The sequence below is a fragment of the Verticillium nonalfalfae genome, assembly GCF_003724135.2.
Source record: "Verticillium nonalfalfae strain VnAa140/NRRL 66861 chromosome Unknown scaffold_75, whole genome shotgun sequence".
Classification (NCBI taxonomy): domain Eukaryota; kingdom Fungi; phylum Ascomycota; class Sordariomycetes; order Glomerellales; family Plectosphaerellaceae; genus Verticillium; species Verticillium nonalfalfae.
In genome coordinates, this window is record NW_021167300.1 from 95,164 (window position 1) to 122,845 (window position 27,682).

At 59.7% G+C, this 27,682-nt stretch overlaps 9 protein-coding genes across 9 annotated transcripts; 4 read left to right on the forward strand and 5 right to left on the reverse strand.

Annotated features, from left to right (window-relative positions):
- Nucleotides 1-336: 336 nt before the first annotated feature.
- Nucleotides 337-2,975, reverse strand: D7B24_008422 (uncharacterized protein; the record flags this gene model as incomplete). The annotated part of the gene is made up of 2 exons (XM_028642509.1): nucleotides 337-2,394; nucleotides 2,781-2,975. The coding sequence occupies 2 exons, from the start codon at nucleotides 2,973-2,975 to the stop codon at nucleotides 337-339; spliced, it is 2,253 nt and encodes a 750-aa protein (XP_028493716.1).
- A 1,515-nt stretch (nucleotides 2,976-4,490) lies between these two features.
- Nucleotides 4,491-6,354, forward strand: RFT1 (Oligosaccharide translocation protein rft1; the record flags this gene model as incomplete). The annotated part of the gene is made up of 2 exons (XM_028642510.1): nucleotides 4,491-6,184; nucleotides 6,288-6,354. The coding sequence occupies 2 exons, from the start codon at nucleotides 4,491-4,493 to the stop codon at nucleotides 6,352-6,354; spliced, it is 1,761 nt and encodes a 586-aa protein (XP_028493717.1).
- Nucleotides 6,355-6,479: 125 nt separating this feature from the next.
- DBP3 (RNA-dependent ATPase) lies at nucleotides 6,480-8,346 on the reverse strand (the record flags this gene model as incomplete). The annotated part of the gene is made up of 2 exons (XM_028642511.1): nucleotides 6,480-6,633; nucleotides 6,713-8,346. 2 exons carry the CDS (start codon nucleotides 8,344-8,346, stop codon nucleotides 6,480-6,482), a joined length of 1,788 nt encoding a protein of 595 aa, XP_028493718.1.
- A 1,081-nt stretch (nucleotides 8,347-9,427) lies between these two features.
- Nucleotides 9,428-11,427, reverse strand: D7B24_008425 (uncharacterized protein; the record flags this gene model as incomplete). Its single annotated transcript, XM_028642512.1, has 4 exons — nucleotides 9,428-10,349; nucleotides 10,405-10,979; nucleotides 11,039-11,268; nucleotides 11,379-11,427. 4 exons carry the CDS (start codon nucleotides 11,425-11,427, stop codon nucleotides 9,428-9,430), a joined length of 1,776 nt encoding a protein of 591 aa, XP_028493719.1.
- Nucleotides 11,428-16,638: 5,211 nt separating this feature from the next.
- Nucleotides 16,639-17,680, forward strand: D7B24_008426 (uncharacterized protein; the record flags this gene model as incomplete). Its single annotated transcript, XM_028642513.1, has 2 exons — nucleotides 16,639-17,252; nucleotides 17,320-17,680. 2 exons carry the CDS (start codon nucleotides 16,639-16,641, stop codon nucleotides 17,678-17,680), a joined length of 975 nt encoding a protein of 324 aa, XP_028493720.1.
- A 765-nt stretch (nucleotides 17,681-18,445) lies between these two features.
- ISU1 (iron-binding protein) lies at nucleotides 18,446-19,190 on the reverse strand (the record flags this gene model as incomplete). Its single annotated transcript, XM_028642514.1, has 3 exons — nucleotides 18,446-18,785; nucleotides 18,896-18,974; nucleotides 19,040-19,190. 3 exons carry the CDS (start codon nucleotides 19,188-19,190, stop codon nucleotides 18,446-18,448), a joined length of 570 nt encoding a protein of 189 aa, XP_028493721.1.
- A 1,547-nt stretch (nucleotides 19,191-20,737) lies between these two features.
- On the forward strand, nucleotides 20,738-23,206 carry D7B24_008428 (uncharacterized protein; the record flags this gene model as incomplete). The annotated part of the gene is made up of 3 exons (XM_028642515.1): nucleotides 20,738-20,765; nucleotides 20,839-23,017; nucleotides 23,071-23,206. The coding sequence occupies 3 exons, from the start codon at nucleotides 20,738-20,740 to the stop codon at nucleotides 23,204-23,206; spliced, it is 2,343 nt and encodes a 780-aa protein (XP_028493722.1).
- Nucleotides 23,207-23,717: 511 nt separating this feature from the next.
- On the reverse strand, nucleotides 23,718-24,752 carry MAD2L1 (MAD2 mitotic arrest deficient-like 1; the record flags this gene model as incomplete). The annotated part of the gene is made up of 6 exons (XM_028642516.1): nucleotides 23,718-23,994; nucleotides 24,109-24,331; nucleotides 24,389-24,417; nucleotides 24,476-24,514; nucleotides 24,569-24,594; nucleotides 24,666-24,752. The coding sequence occupies 6 exons, from the start codon at nucleotides 24,750-24,752 to the stop codon at nucleotides 23,718-23,720; spliced, it is 681 nt and encodes a 226-aa protein (XP_028493723.1).
- A 1,016-nt stretch (nucleotides 24,753-25,768) lies between these two features.
- On the forward strand, nucleotides 25,769-27,463 carry D7B24_008430 (uncharacterized protein; the record flags this gene model as incomplete). Its single annotated transcript, XM_028642517.1, has 1 exon — nucleotides 25,769-27,463. The coding sequence occupies one exon, from the start codon at nucleotides 25,769-25,771 to the stop codon at nucleotides 27,461-27,463; it is 1,695 nt and encodes a 564-aa protein (XP_028493724.1).
- Nucleotides 27,464-27,682: the final 219 nt, after the last annotated feature.

The window sequence follows — 27,682 nt, forward strand, 5'->3', positions numbered from 1 at the left end:
GTGTATACACACGAAACTCCTATCCTTTGTGATAATCGCTCCGTTTCTGAGCCATGCAATCCAGACAAAAGAGAACACGCCAGCTCCGTTCGGTGGGGGGGGGGGGGGGGGTATCTTCCATGAGAAGGCCTGTTGACCTGTGGGTTCAAAAGAAATAAGAACAAGGAAAAATAAAACCAACGCCCGGATAGTCTGTTCCTCTCGAGACTGTTTCCTGGTGAGAAAGAAGAGTTTCCAACGGAAAAGAAAGGAGGAAAAAATGCAAATATGCAAAAAGACGCCATGCAGCCTCCAGGGAAAATTCATCATGAACCATCAAGCGCCGTTCTACCACTACTACTCTTCTTCGAGAATCTGCCGTAGGGCTTCGACATCGACCACGTCAGGCATCACCTTGCTCGGCGTGCCCCGCGTGCGGATACCCGCCAGATACTCCTGGAACCCGGGGATCGCGCCGGGCTGGTTGATGCCGGACGCCCGATGGAGGTCCCTCTCCTTGTCGGCCTTCTTGTTAGTCGGCGTCGGCGTGAGAGCAGGCGTCGGTGAGTGTTCGGGATCGTTCGGGGTGCTGGTGGTGGTGCTGCTGCTAGCAACGCCGCCTCCGCCGCCGCCGCCCCATGGCCGCCAGCTCGTCCATCGGCCCGGCTTGGCCGTGTTGCGTTGGCCCTCATTCAGGGTACTCGCTGGGGACAGGCTTCGGGTTGGTGTCGATACCACCCTCTGGCTTGGCAGGCCGGCCAAACTGTCCCGTAAGACAGCCGTACTCCGTTTGGTGGTCACGCGCGAAATGGTCGAGGATGCTGTTACTCCAGTGAAGACGGCCTCAGCACCGCCAAGAGGGCGCAGCGTCAGCTGGCTAGGTCGCACTTTGAGCGTATGAATGTCGAGTCCGCCAGCAAGGGACATGATGGACTCGTGAGATATGACGCGGTGCAGCCGGCGCTGTGGCTGCTCCTCGTCGGTGGAGAAGCTGTATTCTTCCTCCGTCGTGACGACTTCTGGCACTTCCTCGATGTCAGTGTCGTCCTCGTGAACCTCCTCACGGATAGGTTCTGGGCCCAAGTGATGTTGAGTGACCTCTAGTGTGGGGGCGGGCGGTGCGATCATGAGTTTTGTTGGCATCGATATACTCCTCGTCGACACTTCGGACGGGCGCTTGAGATGTGTCGCTCTCATCGTTGGGGACATGGGGTCCACGCTAGTTGTGGGCGATGCGGGCAAGTCCGAGTCGGGGAACTTGTCAAACATCGAGAACCGATGGCTCGTTGACTGCGGCGAGCTGGGTACCGACGAGGCTGCAAAGTCAGACTGCTGCTCGGAGAACATGGACCATCTGTGGGAGGGCGGTGCGGCGAGGCTCGAGGTCGAGTCGCGGTGTCCGTGGGTTGATATGGTTGGCGGGACGGGGGACGAGAGCCGCCATGGGTGGTTTCGGAAGGGCGTGACGGGCGTCGAGGCGCCGCTGGGGGGTGTAAAGATGCCTGGGGTGAGGCCGGCGCGCCTCTTCTTGGGTTTCTTGTTGTCGCCTTTGGATGCCACGTGGTAGTGGTGATGAATATGGAGTTCTTGAGAAAGTCGAGTCGTTGTGCCTGGCTCCTCCATCTGCGAAGGTTCCATCTCGGCGCGGAGCGTGGAAGCCGTGCTCGTTTCTCCCTCCCTCTCTCCCTCACCCACGGGTTGGTGGAACATGAGTTGGTCACGCAGGGCTTGGATCTCGTCGTTGGAGTTGGTCAGTAGCTCTCGCAGTTCAGCCATGCCAAGTTGCAAATTGGCATTGTCCTGCAGCAGGTCGCGAACAAAGTGGGACACGACACTGCTGCCGTTCTTGCCCTTGTCCAGCGACTTGGCCGCAGCAGCACCCTTGAGCCGGCCGGCTGCCGTGTTGAGCTCCTTTTCCATCTCGCGCTGTCGCTCGACGCGGCCCATGGCCTCGACGTGGCGCTCTCGCTCGTCCTTGGTTTCCTTTTCCATGCGTTCCAGCTGTTCTTGCAGCTCCGTGATGCCCCTTTCCGCCTTTTTCCATCGGTTCAAGGCGGAGCGAGACTCTGATTCGGTGCTGATGAGGGTGTTTTGCAGCTGCATCTGTTCGCGCTCGAGGAGAGCGACATGGCGTTCTAGCTCGGCTGCTCGGACAGCAGCGCCTTCGAGACGGCGGACAGCCTGTTGAGAGGAGAGCAGGGTGGCCTCGAGGCTCTGAATGCGCGTGTCGGAGCTGTTGACCGAGTTGTTGAGGGTCTCGAGCTGGTCGAGCAAGGCACGGTTCTCTTCAACAGTCCTGGCGTTGTCGGCTTGGAGTTCCCTCTTGTCCGTCTCGAGCTGCTCTATACGTGCGGTGAGTTCGAGGCGATCGCGCTCGGCGTCGGCCATGTAGGCCTCATGACGGGCGAGGAGCGCCTGGAGGGAGAAGGTCAGCGACATGTCCAACGAGCGGCATCCAATATCAACATGGTGAGGTGAGGTGAGGCGGTATAGAGAGACACGGACAGGCGCCAAAGCGAGACCAAACCAAGGGGGCGGGAAGGAAGAGAGGTGATGGGCGTGCCGGGCTAGAAGAAAGAGATGGGAAGGGAAAAAAAAGAAACATTCCAGATGACTCGAGATGAACGACTCGAGGAATGCGCGGAGTCGGTGATACTGGGACCGCGGTCGAGGCAAACAAAGGAGGACGCGGCGCATGGATGTGGCCTTGGAATGTGCTTGGTCTTGGCCAGGATGGTGTGGCGGGACGCGATGGCTCGCAGACAGGCATAGAGGGGGAAGGAGAGCGCGAGCGAACTAACCTGACCGAGTTTGGCGGCGGTATGGACATCCTGCTCGACGGTATCGAGGACATCGCAGCTGTGCTTGAGGTAGGCGCAATCGTCGTGGCCACAGCAGCAGCGCAGCGAGGCGGCGGGATCCTGGTGGGCATGGGGTGACGTCGGCGGCATGAGGCCGGCCAAGGCGTCGCCGCGAGGGTCAGACGTCGGAGCCATGAGCAGCGGGGGGTTCTTAGGGTCGAGGAACAGCAGGTGGTCTCGTCGGGTGTGGCATTGCTGTGAGCTCGCCGAGTCTTCTCTCCTCACTTTCGCTCGTTGCCGGTCACGCTGGATATATCCGATAAGGGGAAGCTTTTGCAGACAACCTTTTTTTTCCCACTCTGCCGACTGCTGCTTGGTTGGTGGCTCCCCGTCGAAGAGTGGGCTGCGGATTTGTTGTTGTGTCGGTGTAGAAGATTTGACGCGCCCGAGCGTGGAGGTTGGGTCGAGGTGCTTGTCGGCTCCTCACAGTACGATGCAGGTGACAGGGATTGTTCAGGGACGCCGGACTTGTCAAGATTAGGAGTGGAGATGCCGTGATGACAGGTGATCTGAGCTGTACTATGGCACGTCGACTCAGGGTGAAGTGAAAATTTCTGAAAAATGAAGATGTAGATGAGTGAGGGGTGGACACTAGCAGAGCGGCAGGAAAGAGAGAGAAATGAGGTCGAGACTAAGAGTGTCGAGGTATGAAGAAGAGGGAGGGGAGGGGGGGGGGGAAGACGCCAGAGGTCGTGGTGGTGGTGAGATGAGTCGGCCCTGGCTGAGCAGGAGGGTGGGTGAGTGCCTTCCTTGTAGCCCTTGTAGCCCTTGTAGCTTCCCGCCTTAGTTGTGGTTGAGTGGAGAAGAAATCAGGAACAGGTAGGAACAGCCAGAACGACAGGGCAGGGGTGGGCAAAAGGCAAAAGACCGACACACGAAGGAGGGGAAAGGCGGGAAGGGGCCAGTTCCTGGTGCACCCTGGGGATTCCGCTTGCTGTAGGGGCCCTGCGATTGCTGCGAACACCCAAGACAGGCCCCCCCCCAACCCTCTAGAGGCGCTGCGACTGCAGGCACTCGAGGGACAGTCCTGAGAGGCTGTGACCCAATCAATCGTGGCCATTGGCGCTAGTATGACGACACTAACGGGTGGTGAGGCCGCATCTGGCAGCCATGTTGATTCCCAACCACCGAGAATTGCTGCGGGTGTCCCGACACGTTCACACGTTTGTGCTGTTGGGTGCTGGATTGGTGTGCGACCGACCATGTATGGACTGTTTTCTGAGAATGACTAGTGAATGCCTCCTTCGTCTTCGCTTTCTACTGGCGTACGAGCAGCGGGTAGCACACGGACTGTCGCTGTCACGGTCGCCCCACCTCGATGCCAGCCGGTACGCTAATCCATATCGATACGTACCTCTACCATCCGCCCGGCTCCGCTTCCAGGCATGGATGGTCCTTCCTCGGACGGTCCTGCCTATGCGGATGGTCCTTCCTATGCGGACCTTGACTTGGACCAGGGTGGATCGTAACTTCCTCAAGATCTGATTCACGGCGCAGCATGGACCACGACACGAAATTGAGCCACCATCTGAGCCACGATTCGAAATCAGTCCCGCCACGATTGGCCCTCCACCACATGCCCTCAAACGTGCCCTCAACCCCAACAAGGTTCCAAGCTGCCTCCCCAAAGCTATCGCGACTGGCTTCATGATGCCGTCTCCAGAGGCATCCCCATCATCGCCGGCAGATGCTCCTGGCACAACAACCGACGCACCGCCCGCTGCTGCTGCTGGCACCGAGTCTGCTGCCGTTCATGGCGCCTCGCTGCTCATCACCCTGCAGATCGCCTCGCGCGCCCTCACCTTTCTCGCCAACCAGCTCCTCCTGCGCTATCTGACCGCTGCGCTCCTCGGCCTGTCTGCCCAGCTCGAGGTCTACTACCTTTCCGTACTCTTCTTCGCCCGTGAGAGCCTGCGCGTCGCCATCCAGCGCCAGAGCCCCTCGAGAGCCCGCTCCCGCACCCCCATCCACCAGGCCGTCGTCAACCTAGGCTACCTTGCCGTCATCCTAGGATGCTTTGTCTCTGTTGGCTTGGGCGCCCTCTACCTGTCCTCTGTGGAGCAGGCCACCCTCGAGACGCCTTATTTCGTCCTGTCCCTCCGCATCTATGGTGCCGCCGCCATCATCGAGCTGCTCGCTGAGCCCATCTTCGTGCTGATGCAGACGCGTCTCGAGTTCGGCACCCGCGCCAGCGCCGAGTCCATCGCCACCTTCCTGCGGTGCATCGTCACCTTTGCCGCCGCGCTTTCTGCCTCCCGGTCCGGCCTGCAGCTCGGCGTCCTTCCCTTCGCGCTCGGCCAGCTCGCCTATGGCGTTGCCCTTCTGCTCGTGTACCTGGGCGCCGGCGTCCGTCTCGCCTCGACCGCCGAGACGGGCAACAGCTTCTCGCTGCTGCCGCGTACACTCACCACCGAGGGGTCAGGTGCTGACTACGTCTTGTCGTACTTTTACCGCCCCACCCTCCGTCTGGCCTCGTCCATGATGGCACAGAGCCTCGTCAAGCACGTCCTCACTCAAGGCGACACCTTTCTCGTCTCCATCCTGTCGACGCCCCAGGCCCAGGGTGTCTACGCTCTGGCCAACAACTACGGCGGTCTGCTCGCGCGCCTCGTGTTCCAGCCCGTCGAGGAGAGCAGCCGCAGCTACTTCAGCCGGCTCCTCTCGGCGGGGCCGACGACGTCTTCTGAGACATCTGTCGAAAAGGTCGCACAGGCGTCCCCGGCCGCCGACAAGACACGCGGCAAGCCCCCCAAGGAAGCCGTCACCACCGCTGCCGCACACCTGCACACGCTGCTGCGCCTCTGCGTCCTCGTCGGCGCCCTCATCCTCACGGCCGGCCCCGCTGCCGCGCCGCCGCTCCTCGCCCTCGTCGCCGGGCCGCGCTGGGTCCGCGACGGCGCCGGCGCCGCCCTGGCCACGTACTGCTACTACATCCCGCTCCTCGCCCTCAACGGCGTCGCCGAGGCCTTTGTCGCCTCGGTCGCCACCGAGGCCCAGGTCCACGCCCAGTCGGCCTGGATGGGCGTCTTCTCGCTGGCCTTTGCCGCCGCCGGGTTCGTCTTCTTGCGCGTCCTCGGCCTCGGCGCCCGCGGCCTCGTCTTTGCCAACTGCATCAACATGGCCTGCCGCATCGTCTGGAGCCTCGCCTTTGTGCGCCGCTACTTTCGCGACGCCGGCGTGCCCTTCTCCCTCGCCCGCCTCGGCCCCGCCAACCTCACGGCCGTCGTCGTCTTTGTGGCGCCGAGGCTTGTCGAGATGCTCACGGGGATCACGGCGCAGAGCGCTGGCGGCATCAGGGACGTCATCAAAGTGGGCGTGGCGGCCGTTCCATTCGTGCTGCTAGTGTATGTTCTTTTGTGCTCCCTTCCCGCCCTCTCTCTCTCTCTCTTTTTCTCTCTCTTGATTCTCGAAAAGAATTGACATACATAACTAACATAACGCCTCTAGTTTATTCGCCGAGCGCGATTTTCTCCTGCAATGCTACCAAGCGGCCAGGAAAAGGAAGACAGAATAGACGACGGTCGTGTCCGCTGCCTTTCTTACATCAGTCTGAAGAAGAAACGTGTCCGGTCTGCCCTGCACATGGAATTTTCCTTGCATGTAGCGTCCGCTTTAGATACCCCCCCAATTCAGTTCAACTTAATCAAATACAATCTTGGTCGCCTTCTTTGACATGTCGACGTCCTTGAAGAAGGCGCCGTAGGTGTCGTGGGCCTTCTTCTTGACGGTCGTGCCAAACTTGAAGAGCTCGTCGGGGACGGGCTGGTTGGCACCCTTGAGAATGTTGATCAATCTGGAGCAGGGTTAGCGAGATATCCATGACTATCCGTAGTGCTGGGGAAGAAAGAAAGGAAAAAAAAAAAAAGACGTACGAGCCAGAGTGGGCCTTGTCCTGGACGGTAAAGAGGGTAATGGCCTCGCCCGTCTTGCCGGCGCGTCCGGTGCGGCCGATGCGGTGGACGTAGTCCTCAATGGTCAGCGGGAAGGTGACGTTGACGACGAGCTTGACCTCGGGAATGTCGAGGCCGCGGGCGGCGACGTCGGTGGCGACCATGACCGAGGTGGAGCCGGACTTGAAGGCCTCGAGGCTGCGGGTGCGCTGGTCCTGGCGCAGGTCGCCGTGGATGCCGCAGACGTGGATGCCGCGCTGCTGGAGGAAGCCCTCGACGCGCGTGGCCTCCTTCTTGTAGAGGCAGAAGACGAGGATGCGGTCGTGGCGGCCCTGGCCGGCCTGGTACTGGCGCAGGATCTGCAGCAGGCGCTGCTCCTTGTCGCGGCCGTCGACGACCTCAACGCGCTGCGTGATGCGCGTGTTGGCCTGCAGCTCGACCGAGCCGCTCGCCGTCTCCTTGCCGCCCGAGCCGATGGTGATCTTGACGGGGTCGACCATGAAGCTCGAGGCGAGCAGGCGCACCGACGCGGGCCACGTCGCCGTGAACATGAGCGTCTGGCGGTCCTCGCGCGCCGGCATGGCGCCGAGGATGGCCTTGATGTCGTCCTCGAAGCCCTTGTCGAGCATGCGGTCGGCCTCGTCGAGCACGGCGAACCGGCTGTGCGACAGGTCGACGGTGCCGTCGGACATGAAGTCCTTGAGGCGACCCGGCGTCGCGACGATGATGTCAGCGCCGCGCTGCAGCAGCCCGCGCTGCTCGTCCTTGGAGGCGCCGCCGTAGACGCACACGCTCTTGAGGCCGAGGTGGGCCGCCAGCTGGGCCGTCTGCTCGTGCGTCTGCATGGCGAGCTCGCGCGTCGGCGACACGACGACGGCCTTGATGCAGCGCTTCTTCATCTTGCTGATCGACTCGACGAGCGGCAGCGCGAAAGCCATGGTCTTGCCGGACCCCGTCTCGGCCACACCGATGGCGTCACGACCCGACAGCGTAAATGGCCACGAGGCCGCCTGGATGGGCGTCGGCTTGGTGTAGGCGGCAAACGGCGAGTTGGCGAGGAGGTCGGTGACGGGCAGCTGGTCGAAGGCGAGGACGGGACGCAGGTTGGTCGACTTGTCATCGCCGATGACAATCGACTGCTCGGCCAAGTAGGCGTCAATGTCGGCCTGGGGCAGCGCCGTCAGGGCCGCCGACTGTGTGTACGAGGCGCTCGCGACAGCAGCGCCGTTCTGTGACATGACCTTCTTCTCCTTCTTGTCCTTCTTTTCCTTCTTGTCCTTCTTCTCCTTCTTGGGCTTCGTCTCGGCGTCGGCGTCGACATCGGCCATGGGGGCATCCTCGCCAGCGGCGGCAGCCTTCTCCGCTTCTTCCCTGAGCCTCTTCTTCTCGCGCTTCTCCTCCTTGCGCTTCTTCTTCTCGTCCTTGTCTTCGCCGCCCTCCTTGGCCTCCTTGGCCGCCTTGGCCGCCTTCTTCTCCTTCTTCCTCTGCTTCTTCAGCGCCGCCGCCTCGTCGTCGCCCTCGGGCAGGTCCTTGACCTTCTGCTTCTTGCTGGGGGCCGCATCGTCGGCGGCGCTGTGGTCCTCGCTCTCGGCGAGAAGACGCTTCGTCGCAGCCATTCTGCAATGTCTGTTTCTGTCCGAAAGGAAGAAAGGGGAGGGCGTCTCTTTTCGTGGAAAAGGGCTACACAGAAAGCCTTCTTTTTTTTCCCGGGGCGATGGGACTGGCGGGATGGAAAGGCCGAGTGGGCTCGAACTGGCTGTGACGGGCAATGGGGCAATGGGCGATGGGCGATGGAGAAAAAATCTTTATCTTATCGTTATCGGGCGCTGTGAATGGCGAAGAGGCGGCGTCGGCGCTGGTGGGGGGGGGGGGTCAAAGGGGTTCAGGGTCTGCCGAGCGTTAATTGGACCGTGGCTGGGGGGATTCAACACGACGATTTGACCTTGGATATTGGCCTGGGCCTTAGAACTGTACCGGAATCTTGATTATAGAATGCAAACCAATACGTTACCACATTCCGCTTCTTAGCCAACTCGATACGTAAGAACAAATTTAGACAGTCATCGCTGAAATTCAACTACGTCAATGACCTGTTCATCAGAGGCTGACACAGCCCTTCGCCCTTCCTCCTCACCTTGACACATAAGTTCTAGGTAGACGCATTCTGAACGTCACACTTGACATGCAAGCCAACTCTGCATCTGGTCATCCAACTGCCAAGTGTCCCATGGCATAAACATCTGCCTAGCAGTAAAAATGACCAATTCATCGCTATTCTAGGGAGATCAAAATTCTATCGATGCAGTGCTCATCAGACTCCACCGCCACGGCAGTCAGTCACATATGAAAATTGTTCCAGAATCAAACATGAAAGAAAAGCTCGCTTGCCAATGACCATTCATGCAGATGCACCCTGTATTGAGACATGAGAAAAATAAGCTCGTAATGCACCAGACCATGCACATCTATGAAATAAGACACGAGAGAAAAGTGCCACGCCCAACCAAAAAGTCCCGAGTACCACGCGTACGTGGTAGAACTGCCGTCACGAAACGACCTCGGAGTCCCCGCCAGCATCGTTCTTTTCATGCTGCAGGTGTTTGTATTGTTGTAGTAGTTATTGGTACGGGCGTAGGGATCGCAGCGAAGCCCCAAACGAGTGATAGGCCGTGTAGGTTGGCACGCCTCCTTGGCGCCTTACATGCCCATGCCTGCGTTGGCCCCCCGTCGATCCATGAAGCGAATCGTGCTCCTGCTCCTGCTGCGGTTGCGCGGCGTGCGCGGTGTGCGCGGCGCGCTGAGCGCCGCTTCCGACTTTTGACGCTCGAGATCCACGTCCATGCTGGGCTCGGGGTTCTCGTCGCGCCAGTCGGGAAGCTGGTTGTTGTCGAACACGGGACGGGAGAAACGGTTGTAGGCGATAAAGGTCTCCTTGTCGCCCTCGATGGCGTTGGGTGGCGCCGCGACGTGGACCGACTTGCGGCGCATCTCGACAGCGTCATCCTGGATCGGCTGGACGCCAAAGTAGCCGTAAAGCGCGTTCAGGATGGGAATCGACAGGCCGTGAACAACAATGGAGAAGAGTGCGAGCCAGTAGACGACAGGAGACAGGGCACGGAGCAAGTCGTTCACTTCCGTGTCGTTCGTCTCGTCAAGATGGGGAAACAGGTGCTTCGTGTGCTCGACGTAGAAGGCGGCACCGACTCCAATCGGGCCAAAGTACCCCACAAAGAGGGCCTCCTTCCAGTTTCGAATCGAGTGCGGCATCAGCTTATAGGTGATCATAATGGCGGGAATGCGGCGGAACAGGAGGACGAGGAACCCCAGTCCAAAAAGGCGGCCGTAGGTGATGCCAGTATCCGCGTTCTGGAAGTCGGCCCAGGGGAAGATGCTGCCGAGGTACATGAAGCCGCCAAAGTTGAGAATGACGTCGATGCTCGAGTTGACTTCGTCGTGACGCTTGAGGGTCTCGGCAAGGTACTCGCCATCCCAGTTAAGCGCGCTACCGGCGGCGAAGCAGGCGATCAGGTCGTTGGTGCCGACGAGGCCAGCGCTGCCGATCATCAGGAATCCGAGGGCGAGGGGGATGAGCAGGTAGCTCTCGCTGTCGATCCACTTCCTGCAGGGCGATCTGTCAGTCAAACACGCTGCTGCCACAGATCACTCAGGCTCACCTCTTGAGGGAGAACTTGACCGCGAAGCGAGTCAGAGTTCCGGCTACAGCACCGTAAACGGCGCCCATGATCACGTAGTAGAGCAGAGTTTCGAGGAACCAGTTGCCCATGGCCACACTAACGCCGCCGCCCTGGCGCTCGACATCGCCAGCACGCCTGTGAAGACCGCCATCGCTCTCACCTGTCATCGATTGGACGCTGACGCCCTCGGCATGGCGGATGAGGTAGGTGGCGAGCATCAAGAAGGGAAAGCCGAATCCGTCATTGGCACCGGCCTCGGCGGAGATGACCTCACGAACGGGTCGGGCGACAAACTTGTCGGCAAACGGACCCTTTGCGACAGCTTGCGAGAGAACGGGATCGGTCGATGTGACACAGGCTGCGATGACCATACAGGCGAGCAGGCTCAGCTTGGGAATGGTCGCCAGGACGCAGACGGTGGTGCAGAGCCACATCATTGTCATGACGGGAATCAGGATTAGGGTCATGTCCTTCCAGCGGGCCATGGTGTATTTAGCGGGCAGTTGATAGCCTGCAATGACCAGCTGAATGCCGATCATCACTCGCATGACGCCCTGTTAGGGAAACAGTCAGTACTTGATGGCAACGAATGGGAATACTGAATAATACTGACCAGAGTGATTTCGGACGTCTGTCCTGGTTCGGGATTCCCCCATCGTTCTGATACTATGAACTTTGCTGCTATCGGGCCCAGGCAAATACCAATGATGACGGCCGGCACTGTTTGCGTTAGCACTGAGCGACGGCCTACTTCAGGGAGAAGCGAGTACGTACGGGCTTCACCCAGGTACCACTGGTTCTTGAACTTGACGGAAATCACTCCGTAAAGAACAATGAAAAGACCTGCAGTTGGCAGTCAGGGTCAGCATTGTCGGTGCAATCAGCAGTGACAAGGGTTGCGATCCTTGAGAATCCCGCCCTGACAGCTGCTTTGGTTCTTGGCATAAACGTACCCAAGATGGTCAGAATGCTGTTGAGGTCGCTGAGGCCGAGATCAGGCATGGTGGGCAACGTTTAGCAGCCCGCTGGACAAAAAGAAAATGCTGGCAGTGAAAGGAGTTGCGAGGAAGCAGGTCGTTAAGTCGTGAAGGAGCTCGACCTCACTAACAGCGGCAGCTCGGAAGGACGACGAGAGGGCCCGGAGAAGACGCGCGGAAAAGGCTGGCCACGCTAAGCAGGTGGATAGAAAGAGAGGCCGAGGAGAGGCTGCAGGACAGCAGCTGGTGCAGGGGGGATGAGAGGCAAGAGGCGAGTGACGAGGGTCTGATGTGGGGAAGACTGTCAGGCAAGCCGCAGGAGAGTGGACTCTTTCAAGTGATGACAAGAAGTCGGAGAGAAATCAAGGCCTGCTGGATTTCTTATTCCGCCGGGGAGTGCCACGCCAGCTAAGTACGGTGGTCGTGGGGTGGGAGGGATGGGGGCCTTGCCTGCCGTGTAGTGTCCTGCGCCAAACCGGGGCGAGCGTCGAAGGAGAGACAGAAGGCAGTCTTGGTTAAGACTTGTCGAAGAGAGTGAAAGAGAACGGCGATTCTGAGGCAAGGCTGGAATGCGTTGTTCTTGGGGTTCTCTGGGCGTGCAAGGCGGGCTGCTTATAAGAAAATAGCTTATTTCGTGAACGTCGTTTCCTTTGCAGCGATCCACAGGGAACCTGAGACTCCGAAATGCGACAGAATGGCTGTTGAATCGACTCGGACACCTTGGCGAGAGCCTCTGTGCAGAGTAACCCCGGTATCTGACTGGGTGAGCGACGGAGGTGACGACAAGAGCGTCTGTGTGGTGGAGGGGTTTGAGGGAGGCTCTACTGGTATCTCCCTGTTGGGTTTGCTGTCGTATCGTCGTAGTATTCTTTTTTTTCCAGGCTAATAATATATCGGACTACGCTGATACATGCAGTGTGGGATGATTTGCAACGGCATGCAAGATAAGCCAAGGCTGATCAAGACAAGGCAAGACAAGAACAGTGAGGGATGCTGGGTATCAAAGGACCAGGGAAGGTGACTCGAGACACTCGGGATGTGAAAGAATCGGAGAGCAGTCGAAGACGGGAGGCGTTATGGGTGGGCGATCTGTTGTTGTTTGAGGCGGAGGTCTGGTCAGGGAAGAGAGCCAATGTAGAGGCACGTCGCAGCCCGAGGCACTGATGAGTGATGCAAGGCGCCAACCCAGGGACGATGTCGAAGACGAGCAAGGTCCGGGATGGATGGGACAGGAGACGGGACGGAAATCAAAAGAGGCGGGCCACGTTACCCTGTCTGGCGGGCTTGCTCCGCAGCATACCAGGAGCCAGAACCAAGGGCAAATACGTGGAGACTTCGGGATGATGTGCGTGTTCGTTGCAAGTTTCGAGAAAATCTAGGGGGGTGGAGGAGGGCAGGGCCGGTCAGACCGGCGACGTTTTGAAGTATCGAAGCAACAGTAACAGCACGGCGGCAGTGCAGTGTTGCTTGCGTATTGCGTGAACGTTGCGTGATATGTGCTGGACGTGGTATGGAGCTGTCTGCCGATAATGCTGCGGGAGGCGATGAGCAAAAGGAGAAAACAGGAATACGTATGTCAAGGCTTCATGTCAGAGCTGCCCCCGCCTTGGTTAGTATTGGTGGTGGTGGTGGTGGTGCGTAACCAGTTGCACATCTTTTGTGGGATGTCTCTGTTGCTGTCACATCCCTTTTCTGTGCTCTCATGCTGCGTCCCCCGAGGCCACGAGCCAGCACGCGGAAAGGACGGATGGATCATTTCACGAGATCTTGCCCGGTAGCCCTTACATCATGGGCGTTCTCGAGGACGGGCATATGGACCAGAGTACGTAGCCTCAAGGCCTCAAGCACTGCCGTGCGTGGTAGCGGACTGGCGACTGCGACGACGGCGGACACCAGGTACAAGCACAGGCACAGCAGGCACAGGCACAGGCACAGCGAGAGCGGCTGGCTCGCCCTCGGGGCGTCCATGGCTTGCGGTGAGACTGGGGCACAAGACCAGGTCAGCAAATTATTCACACAGCCAAGCATTGGCACGTAAGGGGATGCAGACCAGTCTAGTCGTGTGAGAGAGAAGCGCGAGTGAGAAGGGGCGGCCTTTGGGGGGGAGGGCCGTCGATCGGCTGACGAGTGGTGATGTTGCATGATTCCTGATTCCTGATTCCTGATTCCCACCAGGTCAGCGCTGGGCGGCGGGTGCTGGGCGCTGGGCGGACATCTCGGCGGAGACTGGGCAGCTCTGGGCGTCGGGGGATATTGGGAACACGAAAGACGGCCGGGAAGGGATTGCGTAGCGGGGGCCAGAGCAGCAGCGCCAGTAGCAGCAGGCTGAGCAGGCGGTGATGATCGCTCCTGAGGCGAAACCTGACGGCGAGGATGGAGGCACTTGGCGAGCTTGGCTGGCGCAGGAGAAGAATGAAAGCGAGGGTTGGCAACTTGGCGCAGCATTGGCATGGTATTGGCAAAGCCAAAGGCGGCGGGACTGCCCAGAAGATAAATGCTTTCCAAGGCTTGGGAGGTCTTGGGCCGTCGAGGTGGTGGCCTCTGGCCTGTCGGCCATTAATAGCGCAGCGTGAGACGCGTCCGGAGCGTTGTTTCTGTTTCTCTATTTCCGCCCGTGGTCTCGCAGCATGCTGAAGAGACGAAACAAGAAGGCCGGGACTGGGCTGCGTGGCTCCAGTTCGTGCAGACGCCAGCAGAGTGGTCGGTCGACGTCGGATCAAGGTAGAGTTGATTGTATGCTTAATCTGCTAGTGTCCACGTACCAGGGAGGGCGTGGCATCTGCCGTGTTTTGTATAGTCTCGACTGGCATGGTATGGAGAGGGGGGAACATGGGCTACGGGAACACGGCACTGGAGAGGAGGGACGATGGTGTTTCTCTCTGCTCTGTCCCGCGCTTTCCTGCCTGCGCTCTCCTTCCTGCACTCGCCTCGCCTGCTGTGGCCAAGATGTGGCTCAAGACGTTGTGGCTGTCCATGTGCCTTCCTGAATGTGTCTTCCTCGATATCCCTTTCTGCAAGGCAGGACCACATTGCCAGAGGCCCCGCTAAAGGAGGCAGAGACCGGCGTCTGGTTGGTCGCATCTCACCATCTGCCCTGTCGAGCCTGTTCGAGTCATGCTGGCCCCCTGTGATTCGCCAGACGCTTGGCACCTTGGCGTCTATCGCTTGGGCGCCTCTTGGCGCTTGGCGTCCTCCGAGAGCCCCTCGTCTTTCTGGCCTTCTGGCCTTCTGGTCTTCTGGTGCAGACTGATATCTGAAGCTTCAAGCACGGCACGACAGCATTGCCGTGGCTTGGAGATGCTGCGGAGCTGATCAACACTGGAACTTTGCTCTGCCATCATGAAACCGAAACCCGTTGTTTTTGGAATTCGTCTATTAACAGCTACCAACAGCGTCCTCCCCAACGCAGGTACCTTGCCTGATCCGCCTGCAAGCCCTCTCTGCCAACGCACTACGGAGCATATCGGACACGAGAAGCCCGGTCGCCGCATCATCAGCCCGAAGAGAGATGAGACAGCTGTGGACGGACCAGTTGCCTCACCTGGTGGCGTTGCGCGCTTGCGCCCTCGACGAACCTCCTTGCCGTCTTCGCAGTCTTCGGCGTAATGTCAGACACATCTGTGACTGATACGCCCTTGTCAGACCTTCGCCATGTTGGGGACTATTCTGACGTTATTGCCCTATGACTTTGGGAAGAAATCTCGCGCACAGCGCCCCTTCTGGGTTTGGAAGGCCCGACAGCCGGAAGCGAGCCAAGCCTTCCATCTTCCCACCTCTGCATCTCGATAGAAGGAGGAAATATTGACGGCTTGACCAGCATTTCGCACGACTTCCTATCATATGATGCGAAAGCCTGGTGATGTATCCTTCGCCTGATTCAGCAGCACATCATATCGAGTCAAATAACCGTCCTGGTGCTGTCGCATTCAGCCTGCCTCCTTCAAATTGAAAGTCAGCCGACTATCCACAGCAACGCAGAGAACGGGCCGTCAGCCATGTGTTAACCCCTCATAGCAAGTGCAAGGCGCCATTCCGACAGGCGGTCTGTCAGTCCGTCGTCGTCCGGCCCTCGCACCAGTATCACCACACGCCCCGCATCTTGAGGTTCCTTCCCCTCTGTTCTTCTCAAAGACAAGCTTTACGCTCCATACCTGATGTACGACCTGGTCCAACGAACATGGCATGCGGTATGACGTTCTCGATCCGATGGACACTCGCAATTGGGTGTCTGCATACGCGACATTCCCCATGTTGAACGGGTACGGGCATGGTTGACTTCCACAACGTGCTACAGAGGCCAGCCACCGAGATACTCGAGTTCTCTCGGTGACTTGGCGAGTTGGCGACTCCTGATGCGGTCACTGGCATGCATCGTTTTTGAATGATGCCGTGGTCATTGAAGGAGATCTTCAGACTTCTATGATGCCTAGCTGGGATGACATGATGTCGAGGAAGCGTGCTCTAGCACCATCCCCGATGCTGAGAGCGTGGATGTGAAGTCTTGAACCACAAGAAAAATAGTTCGTTTTCGGTTCCGTTGATACCAGGCTTGCTTCTAGTACCTCACCTGGGCGTGCGCTGCGATCAGAATAGCGTCATCTTGAGGTTCTTCAGCACAAGACCGCTCAAATGTTTCTTCAGATCCTTTGTGCTTTTCTGAGCTCACCAAGTCGTTCTCAAGATCGAGCATGTCATCGGAGCCCACTAGGATCGCTTTCAAGACTGCCGCCACGATCTTGACGTCCACGCATTTGTATGATGGTCAATGATATCAAAACCTGGTTAGTAAACTCACGCGTGGCAGTCTGTGATCAGCCCTTGACGGCCGCACGCAGGCTTCGTCCTCCCCATTCCACTGTGAAGGAAACTCGAGAGGCTTCTAGAAGGCATCACAAGAGCTTCTCTTCGCGTCACATCCAGTAGCCTGCGCGAACGAGGCTACACAGTTCAGACCACATACTTCCGTGCAACACTGCCAGGCCAGTACATCGACCCGTCCAGCATCGTACACATCGCCATGCATGTCAGACCTCGCTGGCAATATCCAACTTCCCCATGATGTTCCTCCGTGAGGAAAGACAAGCTCTGCTAGCCGCCCATAGCACAGAACCAGGTCATCCATCGTGTCTACAAGTGCGCCCCTGTCCCCGCTTCGTGCCGCGAAGATCCTCGATGCCCTCGTGCCCCCGTGTAATAGCATCGCACCCGCCCGGGCACCCATCGAGTCTGTCCCGCCATGCAACTCTGTCAGGCCGTCGGCCGTCCCAGCCTTTACGGCCTCGGCATCCGGCTCGCCTTCTACGTGCAATGGTTCGGCGCCCTCGCAGCGGAATACATCGAGATCGCCGACATGTGCGACGTCCGCCTCCTCGGTCTTCTCCTCTCCGCCGCGACGCTCCTGGGCCTCGTCGCCCAGCTTGCTGCCGCGCACCTGGCGCCCATCGACGTCTACATCGCGCTCCTCCTCGTCACGGGCATCTACCTGCCGCTCGCGCCGCTGTGGCTCTGGAAGGCGGCCACGCGCTGCCACGCGCGGTACGATCCGCTGCGCTGGTCGCGCGAGACGCCGAGCCCGGCCTTCAGGGGACTGGACTTTGCGCTGCTGCTCGCGCTCGCGGGCCTGGGGACGTGGTTCTGGACGAGTCGCGTGCCCGGCGGCGACGACGACGCGTGCCGCAGGGCCCACGTCGGCTTCTTCTTTGCCCCCGTGCGTCTGGGCAACAGGCTGTTCATGGCGTTTCATGCCCTGTTGTACATCGCCACCATGCTCGTGTGCGCGGGCATCATGCTCGTGAAAGCAGGCTGGAGAATCCCCGTGTGGCAGGAGCGTCGCAGGCGGCGGAAGACGAGGTTCGCCCTCCGTTTTTCTTTGGGGGGGGGCCAATGGATTCTGACCCGAGCGCTGACGCTGTGCTAGACGCCTCCACATCGCCTTCATCCGAGACGTCAAAACCTTGGTCAAGCTTGCTGTCCTGGCGACCCTGACGGCTGCCGTCGAAATGACCATTGTCTGGAACCGCATACCGGACGTGAACGACGTCGCCGATGCTGCGCAGATGATCCCGTTGGTTGTGGTCATCGGGATCATGGTCAGGGCGGTGTTCCTGCATTTCGCCAGGGCAGAGACCGCGTCGGAGACGTCGTCAGGTTCGAGAAGCAGGGGCCAGTTGTCGAGGCGAAGCAGCGTGGCCGAGTCGCGGCGGTCTTCGGCTTCGCGGCATTCGGGGTCGGAAGGGCCGGATATCACGAGACGGCCGCCCCCTGTGCATGTTCATTAAGGAGACTAGATCGTCGAGACCGTGGTGCTCAAACGCGAAGCATGTGACTTGATCGTCTGGTTTGGGTTCTCTGCCAGGCTGATAATTGGGGCCATAGGGAATCTCTTGACTTGCAGGAGGGGATTGGTTCGGCAAGACTCATCTACCATGTGGATCAGAGGTTGACATTGATCGCTACTATGCACTGAAGGATGCCCGGTGCTGATGTCAAGTGATGATAGCGTCCAGAGGCAGTCATGCCCCGGCGTGCCGTGCTCTGCGCTCAGGTGAAGTCGATTGAACTTGGGCAGATCAGTCTTGTCGAAAGCAACATCACACAAATCCGCAACCTTCACATCACTGGTGGATAACCACCAACCTGCCCAACAACCTAGCAGGTAATGCAACCAAGCAGTAATGCAACCAAGCAGGAATGCAACACAGCAGTAATGCAACGCATGCGTATTCTGTCCAGTCTCCTGAGTGAAGTCTTGTTGATCTGTACATGTCCACCGTCAGACCTCCAGCAACAGCTGTCCTACCAGTCGTTTTGCAGCCTCATGCGACTCCCTCGCTGAGGGGAGCCACAAGCCAATAGCAAATGTCCGCGAAGCAGATGAAATTCCATGTTGAATCCAGTTTCTCCCTGTAACTCCGGTATCATTGAACCTTTCCGTTCGGCAGCAAAAAAACCACAACCACCCGCCTCGCCATTCCAAACTCCCGTCCCCAAGGCGACGCACGCACACACAACCATCTTCATCATCGTACAGCAAAGCAACCCGCTCAGGCGGTGGCGGCGACGGGGGCGGCGGCGTCGGCCAGGGGCGTGGTCTTGCCGGTGCCGGCGAGGTTGGTAGTCTTGGCCTTGGGGTTCTTGGTGTAGTAGTCGGCAATGGCGGCCTTGATGCCGTCCTCGGCGAGCATGCTGCAGTGCAGCTTGACGGGGGGCAGCTTGAGCTCCTGGGCGATCTGGGTGTTCTTGACGCGGCCGGCCTCCTCGAGGGTCATGCCCTTGACGAGCTCGGTCAGGTAGCTACTTGAGGCAATGGCGCTGCCACAGCCAAAGGTCTTGAACTTGACGTCGGAGATGGTGTTGGTGTTGGGGTCGACGCGGATGTTGATCCTGGGCAGGTTAGCATGTGCCGATGGGCAGGAGCGAGCGATGGTGACGACTGGGACATGCCGCGGTGTGCATGGTGTCGGGAACGGAAACGTCAGAAACAGGAAACGTACTTCATGACATCGCCGCAGGCCGGGGCACCGACAAGACCGGATCCGACATCGTCACCTTTCAGGGTGCCGACGTTGCGTGCTGCCCAACACCGACGTTAGCCACTGGTTGCCAAGTGTGATATCAGGGGTCGGGGCAGATCATACGCCTTGAGTAGTGGTCGAGGACCTTTTCGTGGTAGGCTCTCGTCGCGTTGACGGAGACGGCAGGGGCGAGCTGGCGAGGGGCGATGGTGGTCGGCCGGATGGGCGTCGAGAGGACGGAGCGCGAGGCAGCGCGGAGAGTCCTGGAAAGCATTGTGGATATGGGGGGTGTGTGTGTGTGTGGCTTGCTGTTGTGTTTTAGTCTCGCCTCAATGATCAAAGAACTAGAGCGATGAAAATAGGTGTCGGACTGATGGCGTGGTTGAGTTTCCGGCACGAGGCGTAGGATGTGGTGGTGTTGAGGGGATGTTGGAATGGCAAAATCCTAGGTCCGCTAGCAGGAGGCGTCAGAGGGAGGAGGCGAGGATAAGAAATTATGGGAGTGCGGGACTTGCAGTGACGGAGAGGCAGCGCGGCGATCTCGGTGGTGGACAGCTGCTGTGGCCAATCAACACACCCGATTATCGGTCATTAAGTCATTATTTGCTCGGCCCTCGGGCGTCGATGACGGTCACGTGGTTCCAGGAGAAGATTCCCCGGATTTTTCTCACTTGCTTGATAATCTGATAAGAGAGCTTCTGCCGTGATAGGATGCCTCTGTGTCCACTTGATGGCCGAGTTGAGGCTAGTGGCGAGGAGCCCTTCATGCAGGGTCGAGCCGAGAGAAAGCTCAACTGGCCGAAGTCTGTGAATGTGAAGGCTTATCGTGCGCGTGCATCTCCGTTGATGCTCCGTGACAATGCGACATCGGTCTTGACCGGAGGATGACTTTTGATATGGAGTGCGGGGTACGATTGCTATTGTTCTCTCTCTTCTGTTGCCTCTGGCGGTATGGTGAAATTGTATGCAAGTTTTTTGTCGTGGCTCAGATGCCATGTGCCTCTTCCTCTGTGTCATGAAGCTAGGCTAGTGCTGGTACAACATGTTTGCGCCAGCTTCATCGTCCCCGGAATTCATTTCTTGTGTTTTGAGAGCAACAACAAGGGAGTCGAAACAGAAACAAGAGGCATAAAATGATATTGGTACACCTTGGTATGTGTGACTGAATTATTTGCTGTCCTGGAACTCAGATAGGGCATATCCATGCCGAAAGTCAGTAGATACCGTCCTCGAAGCATGACATGAGCCACAATACGTGTCGCTCGAATCAGGAGACTACCTTGGGCTGGGAAGAAGAGGATCCTGGAGTGCGTCGAGAATAGTACACATCGTGCGTCGACCTGCGAGCAAACTTGATATCAAATTGAGCACTCATCTGACACAAAAGCAGTGAATCTGGTCATGGGAAAGCCGAGACTCTCTGTGCGGTCGAAACCAGGTGGCAGCTAGTGCACACCTCGACGCAGGGCGACAGCTCTGGCGGCTGGCGGGGTCTCGAGCTGTCCAAGCTGCAGCCCTGGGGCGCATTACGTACATGCGGGGCACTGGCATCCACCACGCAGACAGACAACCACCACCGTCACCGACAAGCCGTGCAGCAACACCAGGCTGACAAGGCAACGTTCGAACCTGCTAGAGCTCTGCAACTTGGTTGCCTTGGAGTCTGCCTACCGTCTTATTCTACCCGATTTCCTCCTCTACCCTGCTTCTTTCCCCGACGACTGTCCCTGCCGCCTCTCACTACGCAGAACGAACCCCCACTACTAGGCACAAACCATCGCCACAGCTGGCAGCGCCTTCAACACAGAGAGCTGCACAAACATGGCGTGTCCTCACCTTGACTCCCTGAGTACGTCAACCACGTTGCAGCAACCGCCTGTCATCCTATACCTCGATCGTGACTGACATCGTGCCCCTTGCAGCTCTCAGGCCCCCCACCGCCGCCCAGTTCGTCTATCGAGAGGACTGCACGCAATGTTTCGACTCGATCGATGACGCCGCCGGCCTCGACGTCTGCCTGCAGTGCTTCAACGGCGGCTGTGCCGGTGAACGCAACCACGCCGCGCTGCATCGTGCCTTGTGGAGCCACCCGCTCGTGCTCAACATCCGTCGATCGCGCAAGGTCGTCGTGCGGGACGAGCCTCCCTTCAAAATGTCCAAGCTCGCCATCGCCGCCGAGACGGACGAGGACAGGTACGACACGCAGACGACCGTCAGGTGCCTCGAATGCAGCACCGAGCTGGACCAGACGAGCGAAAAGCTGGCGCCTGTTGTCGAGGGCATCCTCAAGGCGAACACCTTTTCGCGGAAGGAGGAGGTCAAGGCCTGGGAGCAGGAGCTCACGAGCTGTGAACACATCCTTCTGCTCCAGCAGTCTGAGGGCCGGACCATCGAGCCCGCGGGCCTCGGTCACTGCTCGAGTTGCGATCTGAAGGAGAATCTCTGGCTCTGTCTCGAGTGCGGTGCGCTCGGCTGCGGCAGAAAGCAGATGGGCGGCGTGGACGGCAACTCGCACGCCCTGGCGCACGCAACCGACTCTGGTCACGGCGTTGCGGTGAAGCTCGGCTCCATCACGCCCGAGGGAACCGCTGATGTCTACTGCTACAAGTGCGACGACGAGAGGATCGACAGCCATCTCAACCAGCACTTGGCGCACTGGGGCATCATCCTGGCCGAGCAGCAGAAGACGGAGAAGAGCTTGACGGAAATGCAAATTGAGCAGAACCTCAAGTGGGATTTCAGCATGACCAACGAGGACGGCCAGGAGCTGAAGCCTTTGACCGGTCCGAGCCTTACGGGTCTGAAGAACCTGGGAAACAGCTGCTACCTGGCGAGCATCATCCAGTGCCTGTTTGATATGCCGTCGTTCAAGACGCGCTACTTCCAACCCAACCTCGACCTGCCCGTCGTCGAAGACCCCGCAGCCGACCTCGAGACACAATTGCGCAAGATTGCCGACGGCCTACACTCTGGCCGCTACTCCAAGCCCGACCCCGAAGCGCCCGTGTCGGACGAGACACCCCACCTCACATACCAAAAGGGCTTGGCCCCCGCCATGCTCAAGCACCTCATCGGCCGCGGCCACGCCGAGTTCTCCACGATGCGCCAGCAGGACGCATTCGAGCTTCTGCAGCACCTCTTCAAGCTCATCACCCGGACGAACCACCCCGCCGGCCTCCAGGACCCGACCCAGCAGTTCCGCTTCGTTCTGGAGCAGCGCCTCCAGTGCACAGGATGCAAGAAGGTGAGGTACACGACCAACGAGCAGGACAACATCTTCATCAACGTCCCCCTCGAGAAGCTCCCCGCGGCAGAGGACGGCGAGGCCAAGGGAGACCAGTACGCGCCCGTCACGCTCAAGGCGTGCCTCGACAACTTCACCGCCGAGGAGGCGGTCGAGCTGACCTGCTCCTCCTGCGGCAGCAAGGACGGCTACACCAAGAGGTCCCTCTTCAAGACGCTGCCCGATGTGCTCGTCGTCAACGCCAAGAAGATGGCCATCATCAACTGGGTGCCCGTCAAGATCGACGTCCCCGTCATCGTGCCCGACGAAGCCTTCCCCCTGGACGCCTACCTCTCGCCGGGTCTCCAGCCCGGCGAGGAGCAGCTGGCCGAGGAAGCCGAGAGCAGAGCACCGTCCTTTGAGCCCAACGCCGAGGCAGTCGTCCAGCTCGAGGCCATGGGGTTCCCGCGGAACCGCTGCGAAAAGGCCCTCCACGCCACGGGCAACGCGAGCGCCGACTCGGCCATGGAGTGGCTCTTCGCCCACATGGAGGACCCCGACATCGATGCGCCCCTCGACCTCGGAGGCGCCGCGGCCGGCGGCGACACGGCGGATCCCGAGAAGATTGAGATGCTCGGCGCCATGGGCTTCGGCGCGCCCCAGGCCAAGAAGGCGCTGCGCGAGACGAGCGGAGACGTCGAGCGGGCCGTGGAGTGGCTGTTCAGCCACCCCGATGACCAGGGCACCTTTGACGACGAGGCTGCCGCGCCTGCGGCGGAGAGCGCCAAGCCGGCCGAGCCTGCGGGCAGCGCTGCCGTGCCGGCGAATTTCCAGCTGCAGTCGATTGTGTGCCACAAGGGCACGAGCATCCACGCTGGGTGAGTCGGATTGCTACTTTTTCTACGTCGTGTAGGATGCTAACTCGTTGTAGTCACTACGTCGCCTTCATCCGGCAGGCGGGCGATCACCCGTCGTGGGTGCTCTTCAACGACGAAAAGGTGGTCGAGGCAGGCGAGGTCGAGGAGATGCGCAAGTTTGCGTACGTCTACTTCTTCAAGAGGGCGTAGGGGCGCTGCGTGTGTGTGTGTATGTGTGGGTGTGGATGGTTGACATGGCGTTGAGGTTGCATCTGCATGAAAGCAGGAGGGACAGGAGGTTGGGGCAGCATGAGCAGCGGTGCAGGGGTTCAAAAAGCAACAAGCATGAATGATGAAGTCGGATGGCAAACACGCGGGCAGAGGGAGACGGTGGCAGGAGGGCCTTATTTTTTTTTTTCGCGCATAGGCTCGATCCATTTCACGGCGAGCTGCGCCGTCGGTAGCTGTGATAGACATGTGATACCTTTCCGTCGAGAGATGATGGCCTGTCCTCGCGTGCCAGTTTGTGGAGAATGATAGAGATGAACATGTCAAACCAAAATGGTGTCAACGCCGTACGCCTGCCTGCCTGATTCCTCTAACCCAAGCACCTTTCAACCTATATCCTCCCTTATTCTTCGGCACTTGGCAAGCCCATACCCGTCCGTCTGTCGAGAACTAGAAATAAAACAGCCCGTGGCACTCCCCCCCACGCCCCCATCTACTCGGCCAGGCGGTAGCTCACGAGCGTGTCGACGCGGTGGTTGCTCGTGCTGAAGCCGCGCAGCTGGACGCGCTCGGCGTTCTCAATCTCCTTGGCGTCGCTGTCGCCCCACTCGACGGGCACGTCGCTGTCGGCGTCGGCGTAGACGAGCACGTTGAAGGTGCAGTCGCCGTCGAGCTGGGGCAGGAAGGTGACGGAGGCGGTGATCTGACGGAAGATGGCGGCGATCTCGTCCTGGATTTCCTTTTCCGTCTTCTCGGGCGCGTCTTCGGTGCTGGCAAGGGACGTCAGTCTTGGGTGACAGATGATTCCAGCTCAGGAAGGAAAAGGAAAAGGAAAAGGGACGCTGAACGGCATGGTGCCGTCCTGGGGTCGGGACGTAACTCACACGGGCGCGGCGTTCTCCTGGTCGGCCTTGGCGGCCTTGGCCTTGGACGACTTGTGCTGGTTGAAGATTTGGACGTCAAACTGCCAGCGCTCGACGTGCTCGCCCGTGTCCTTGCTCGTGATGACGATGACGAGCTTGGAGATCTTGCCGTACTTCATCCAGCGGTCGAGCTGGCCCATGATCTTCTTGATGTAGGCGCGGACCTGGTCGTCGGAGGAGACTGCTGTGGCTTAGCAAAGGAAGGGTTCGGGTCATTGGCTATGTGTTTCTGCAGACGGACCGAGCATGTTGAGGCCATATTTCTTGACGCTGGCGGAGTGAGGGTCAGCAGGTTGTCGGCGAGGTCGGGATGGAGGGGCCGACATACACTGAGAAGTCTTCGGCGGGGTAGACACCTCGTTGGAACCTGGCGTTGGTCAGCGGTCAATCTCTGCGCGAGACTAGACAGTGCTCATCGTACAGAATGGTGTGGATCGAGTATTGGAACTGCAGGTGAGGTATCGTCAGCGTTTCTGCGTTGCAAGACGAGCGGGAGCTTCGAGTGTGCGACGACATACGAATTCGGCAACAAGCTTGGCGCTGCCCCTCAGGGCGAGCTTGTGCACCTTGGAGGCATCTTTGTCTTTGTCTTCCTTGGGTGCCATGGTGTCTTTTTTTTTTCTTTCTCGCGCGGCTGTCGCTGTCGGAAAGGGGCTGCTCGGGGCGGTGAGTCGCGGGAGCTGTCAATGGACAGGCAGGTGTGAGGTTTGGTTTGGCTCGGTTTATTGACTTTGGGTGGATTCTCGGAGGCCAGCAACGACAACCCAGCGGGCAGTGGGCAATGGCAGTGGGCAATGGCAGTGGGCAGCGGTCAGCGGGGTTGGCCGCAGGGGCCAGGGCCTTCCGCTGTGGGGCGGCCCCTGGTACGATCGACCCTAACCCGGGCAGAGCTCTGGACCTCGACGACATCTTGCCATTTGCATCTGGTTGACTGGTGAGCCATGGGCTGAATGGATGCAACACAACCACATGCCTATTTCTATCAAATCGTCCCATCTAGCATCGCGGCAGACTACTCTGAAGCTCAGCCAGCATTCCCGCATGCCCATTTTCACCACCACTTTAGTCTACAATCGGCAAACCACGCTCTCCAACCCCACCCCCACCACCAATTCTCGCCATGACCGCCCTTTCATCCCAGAGCCAGGACTACAGTATCCTCCCAAGTCTCTCGTTGGCCAAAGCAAACTCGAGAGTCTTTGTCTTGAGAACAGCCTCATCCCGACGTTACCTTTTCCGGATGCCCAAATTGATCGAAGCCAGACGGCCCTTGTTGTCGGGATTCTCGACGAACAAAGGATAGCACATCCCCCATTGTCACGCCTTCCTCAGAAACCATCCTTTGCCAGGTGTAGCCTACCCGAGATCTCGCTGGAATGAAGGACAAGACGCCATGTGCTTTCCAAGCTCAGGCGATTCAACAAAGGTTCTTCTAGCATTGCATGTGCCCTCCGAGGCCCAGCAGCAGCTCGCCATGACGGCGTCCAGGTGATCCTCATAAGACCATTGGTCCTGCCATTGGTATCGGAACCCAACGATTTCCCTTGTTCCTAACAGTCGTCTCACGAACCGAGCCATTTTTCTACAGAACGGCAAGATACCACGGCTAACCAATGCGGCCATGTGCATCCGAGACGTACGCATCTATACATGCCTCGGCGAGGAGGAGCGCGACGTCAAGACGCACGTCGAGAAGGTCAATATTCTCTGCGCCGCCCTCGAACCCTGTCCCGCCGACCTCTGGGACCGCCGCGAAACCCGTCATCCCTACGGCTGCCCCTCATGCACCGGCCGGTCGTCTCTCGTCACGCCCGCCGGCCTTCCCGACGTTGTCGTGACCTGGACAACACCTCGCGACGACGACGTTGATGCCCAGTTTGCCGACCGCTACGCCAGTGACTGGGCCTCGTACATGCGGCCCCTCATCGGCTGTCTCCTCACCCACACCTGGGGACCCCGCGGCGCTCTCTCCTGGGACGACATTTACGCCGCCTACGCCTGGCTCACGCGCGAGACGGCCTGCAAGGAGCACAGCCACTGGCTCAACCGCTGCCGCTGCGACGCCAACGCTTCCGACGTCAAGCGGTTCCTCTACAACCCCGCCATCGCCTTGCGCACCATGGCCGCCACGCGCGCAGGCCAGCCGATCCGCGACCTCGTCTACCGGCGCGACGCCGTGCACCCGAGCCGTCATGCAGAAGTCATCGAACGGGCGACTGCCGAGGCGGCGAGCGAGACGCGGCTGCGCAGGGAGCATGCCGAGCGCAAAGAGGCGTTCCCGTTCTTCCGCGACGGCCGGGCGCGGTGCCAGCCGTACTGGGAGGCGCAGTTCAAGTTTCGCACGACGCTGCTCGAGCACCAGGCGCGCACGACGCTCCTGCTCGAGGACAGAGCGTCGCGGCCATGGCACAGAGCGCTGGTGGGCGACGAGCCGGAGATGCTCGACATGGAGGCGCACGACAACGGGGTGAGGACGGCGGTGCTGCGGTACCTGGGCCACATGATGGTCGAGGACATTGGGCTGTCGGACGCGCGGCTCCAGCTCGTGCTCGAGCGGCTCTTCGAGGTCGTGCCGGCGCCGTGGCGACGACGGCCGAGCCTGCCGGCCCTCGAGCAGCTCGCGAGCACCATCACAACGCACATGACGACGACGACGGCGGTGCGGCGCGGCCTCCAGGACGTCGACGACGCGTGCCGGACGTGGCTCGTGCAGCAGAAGAGCGACTGGTTCGGCAAGGAGACGGTCTACCAGCAGAGCCAGCTTCTCTTCTGGTTCCTGACGCGCGAGGTCACGGGCGCGCAGCTCCGCGCGGCGATGCAGCCCCAGACGCAGGGCGGCGACGTGCCACGGGGCGGCGACGTGCCACAGGGCGCGCAGGACGTGCCACAGGGCGCGCAGGACGTCCTCTGCTGCCCGCTCTGCACGAACGCGTACTTTGACGCGGCGGACGGCGCCGAGCTCCTCGCGGCCAGCCCGGCGGGTCACGGCCAGGGCGAGAGTCACGGCACGTCGGTGCACTCGCGCACGTCGGCGGACGAGCGGTCGCGCGACAAGGAGGACTGGGCGTTCTACTACGAGCGCGACAGGTACTGCGAGGGCGAGGTGCCGGTGGAGATTGTGCAGTGCGGGCACGTGTTTGGGGCGCGGTGCCTCTTCCAGCTGCTCGTCCGGCAGGGGCCCGAGACGGACTGGTCGTGCCCGGACTGCCGTCAGCGCTTTCAGTCGTGGGGCCGCCAGCCGCGGATGGCGCAGCGGCTGCTGGCGGCTGTCAGGGAGGAGGAGGAGCAGCCAGCGGACGACGGCACGGTTGGGTAGTCGGCGCAGACGACACGGGGCAGGTTGGACAGAGCAAGGCGGCACGGGGCAGGTTGGACAGAGCAAGAGACGTAGCGGCGGCGGCGGAGAGACACAGACTCAGTAGGCGGAGCAGACTGTTGGTCAGGTAGTGCAGCACGAGGAAACAAGAAGATGCGTGTTCCAGATGATCCGGTCCGCATAAGGACAGTAGGTTCGCGAGGACAGCACTGGCGTTGC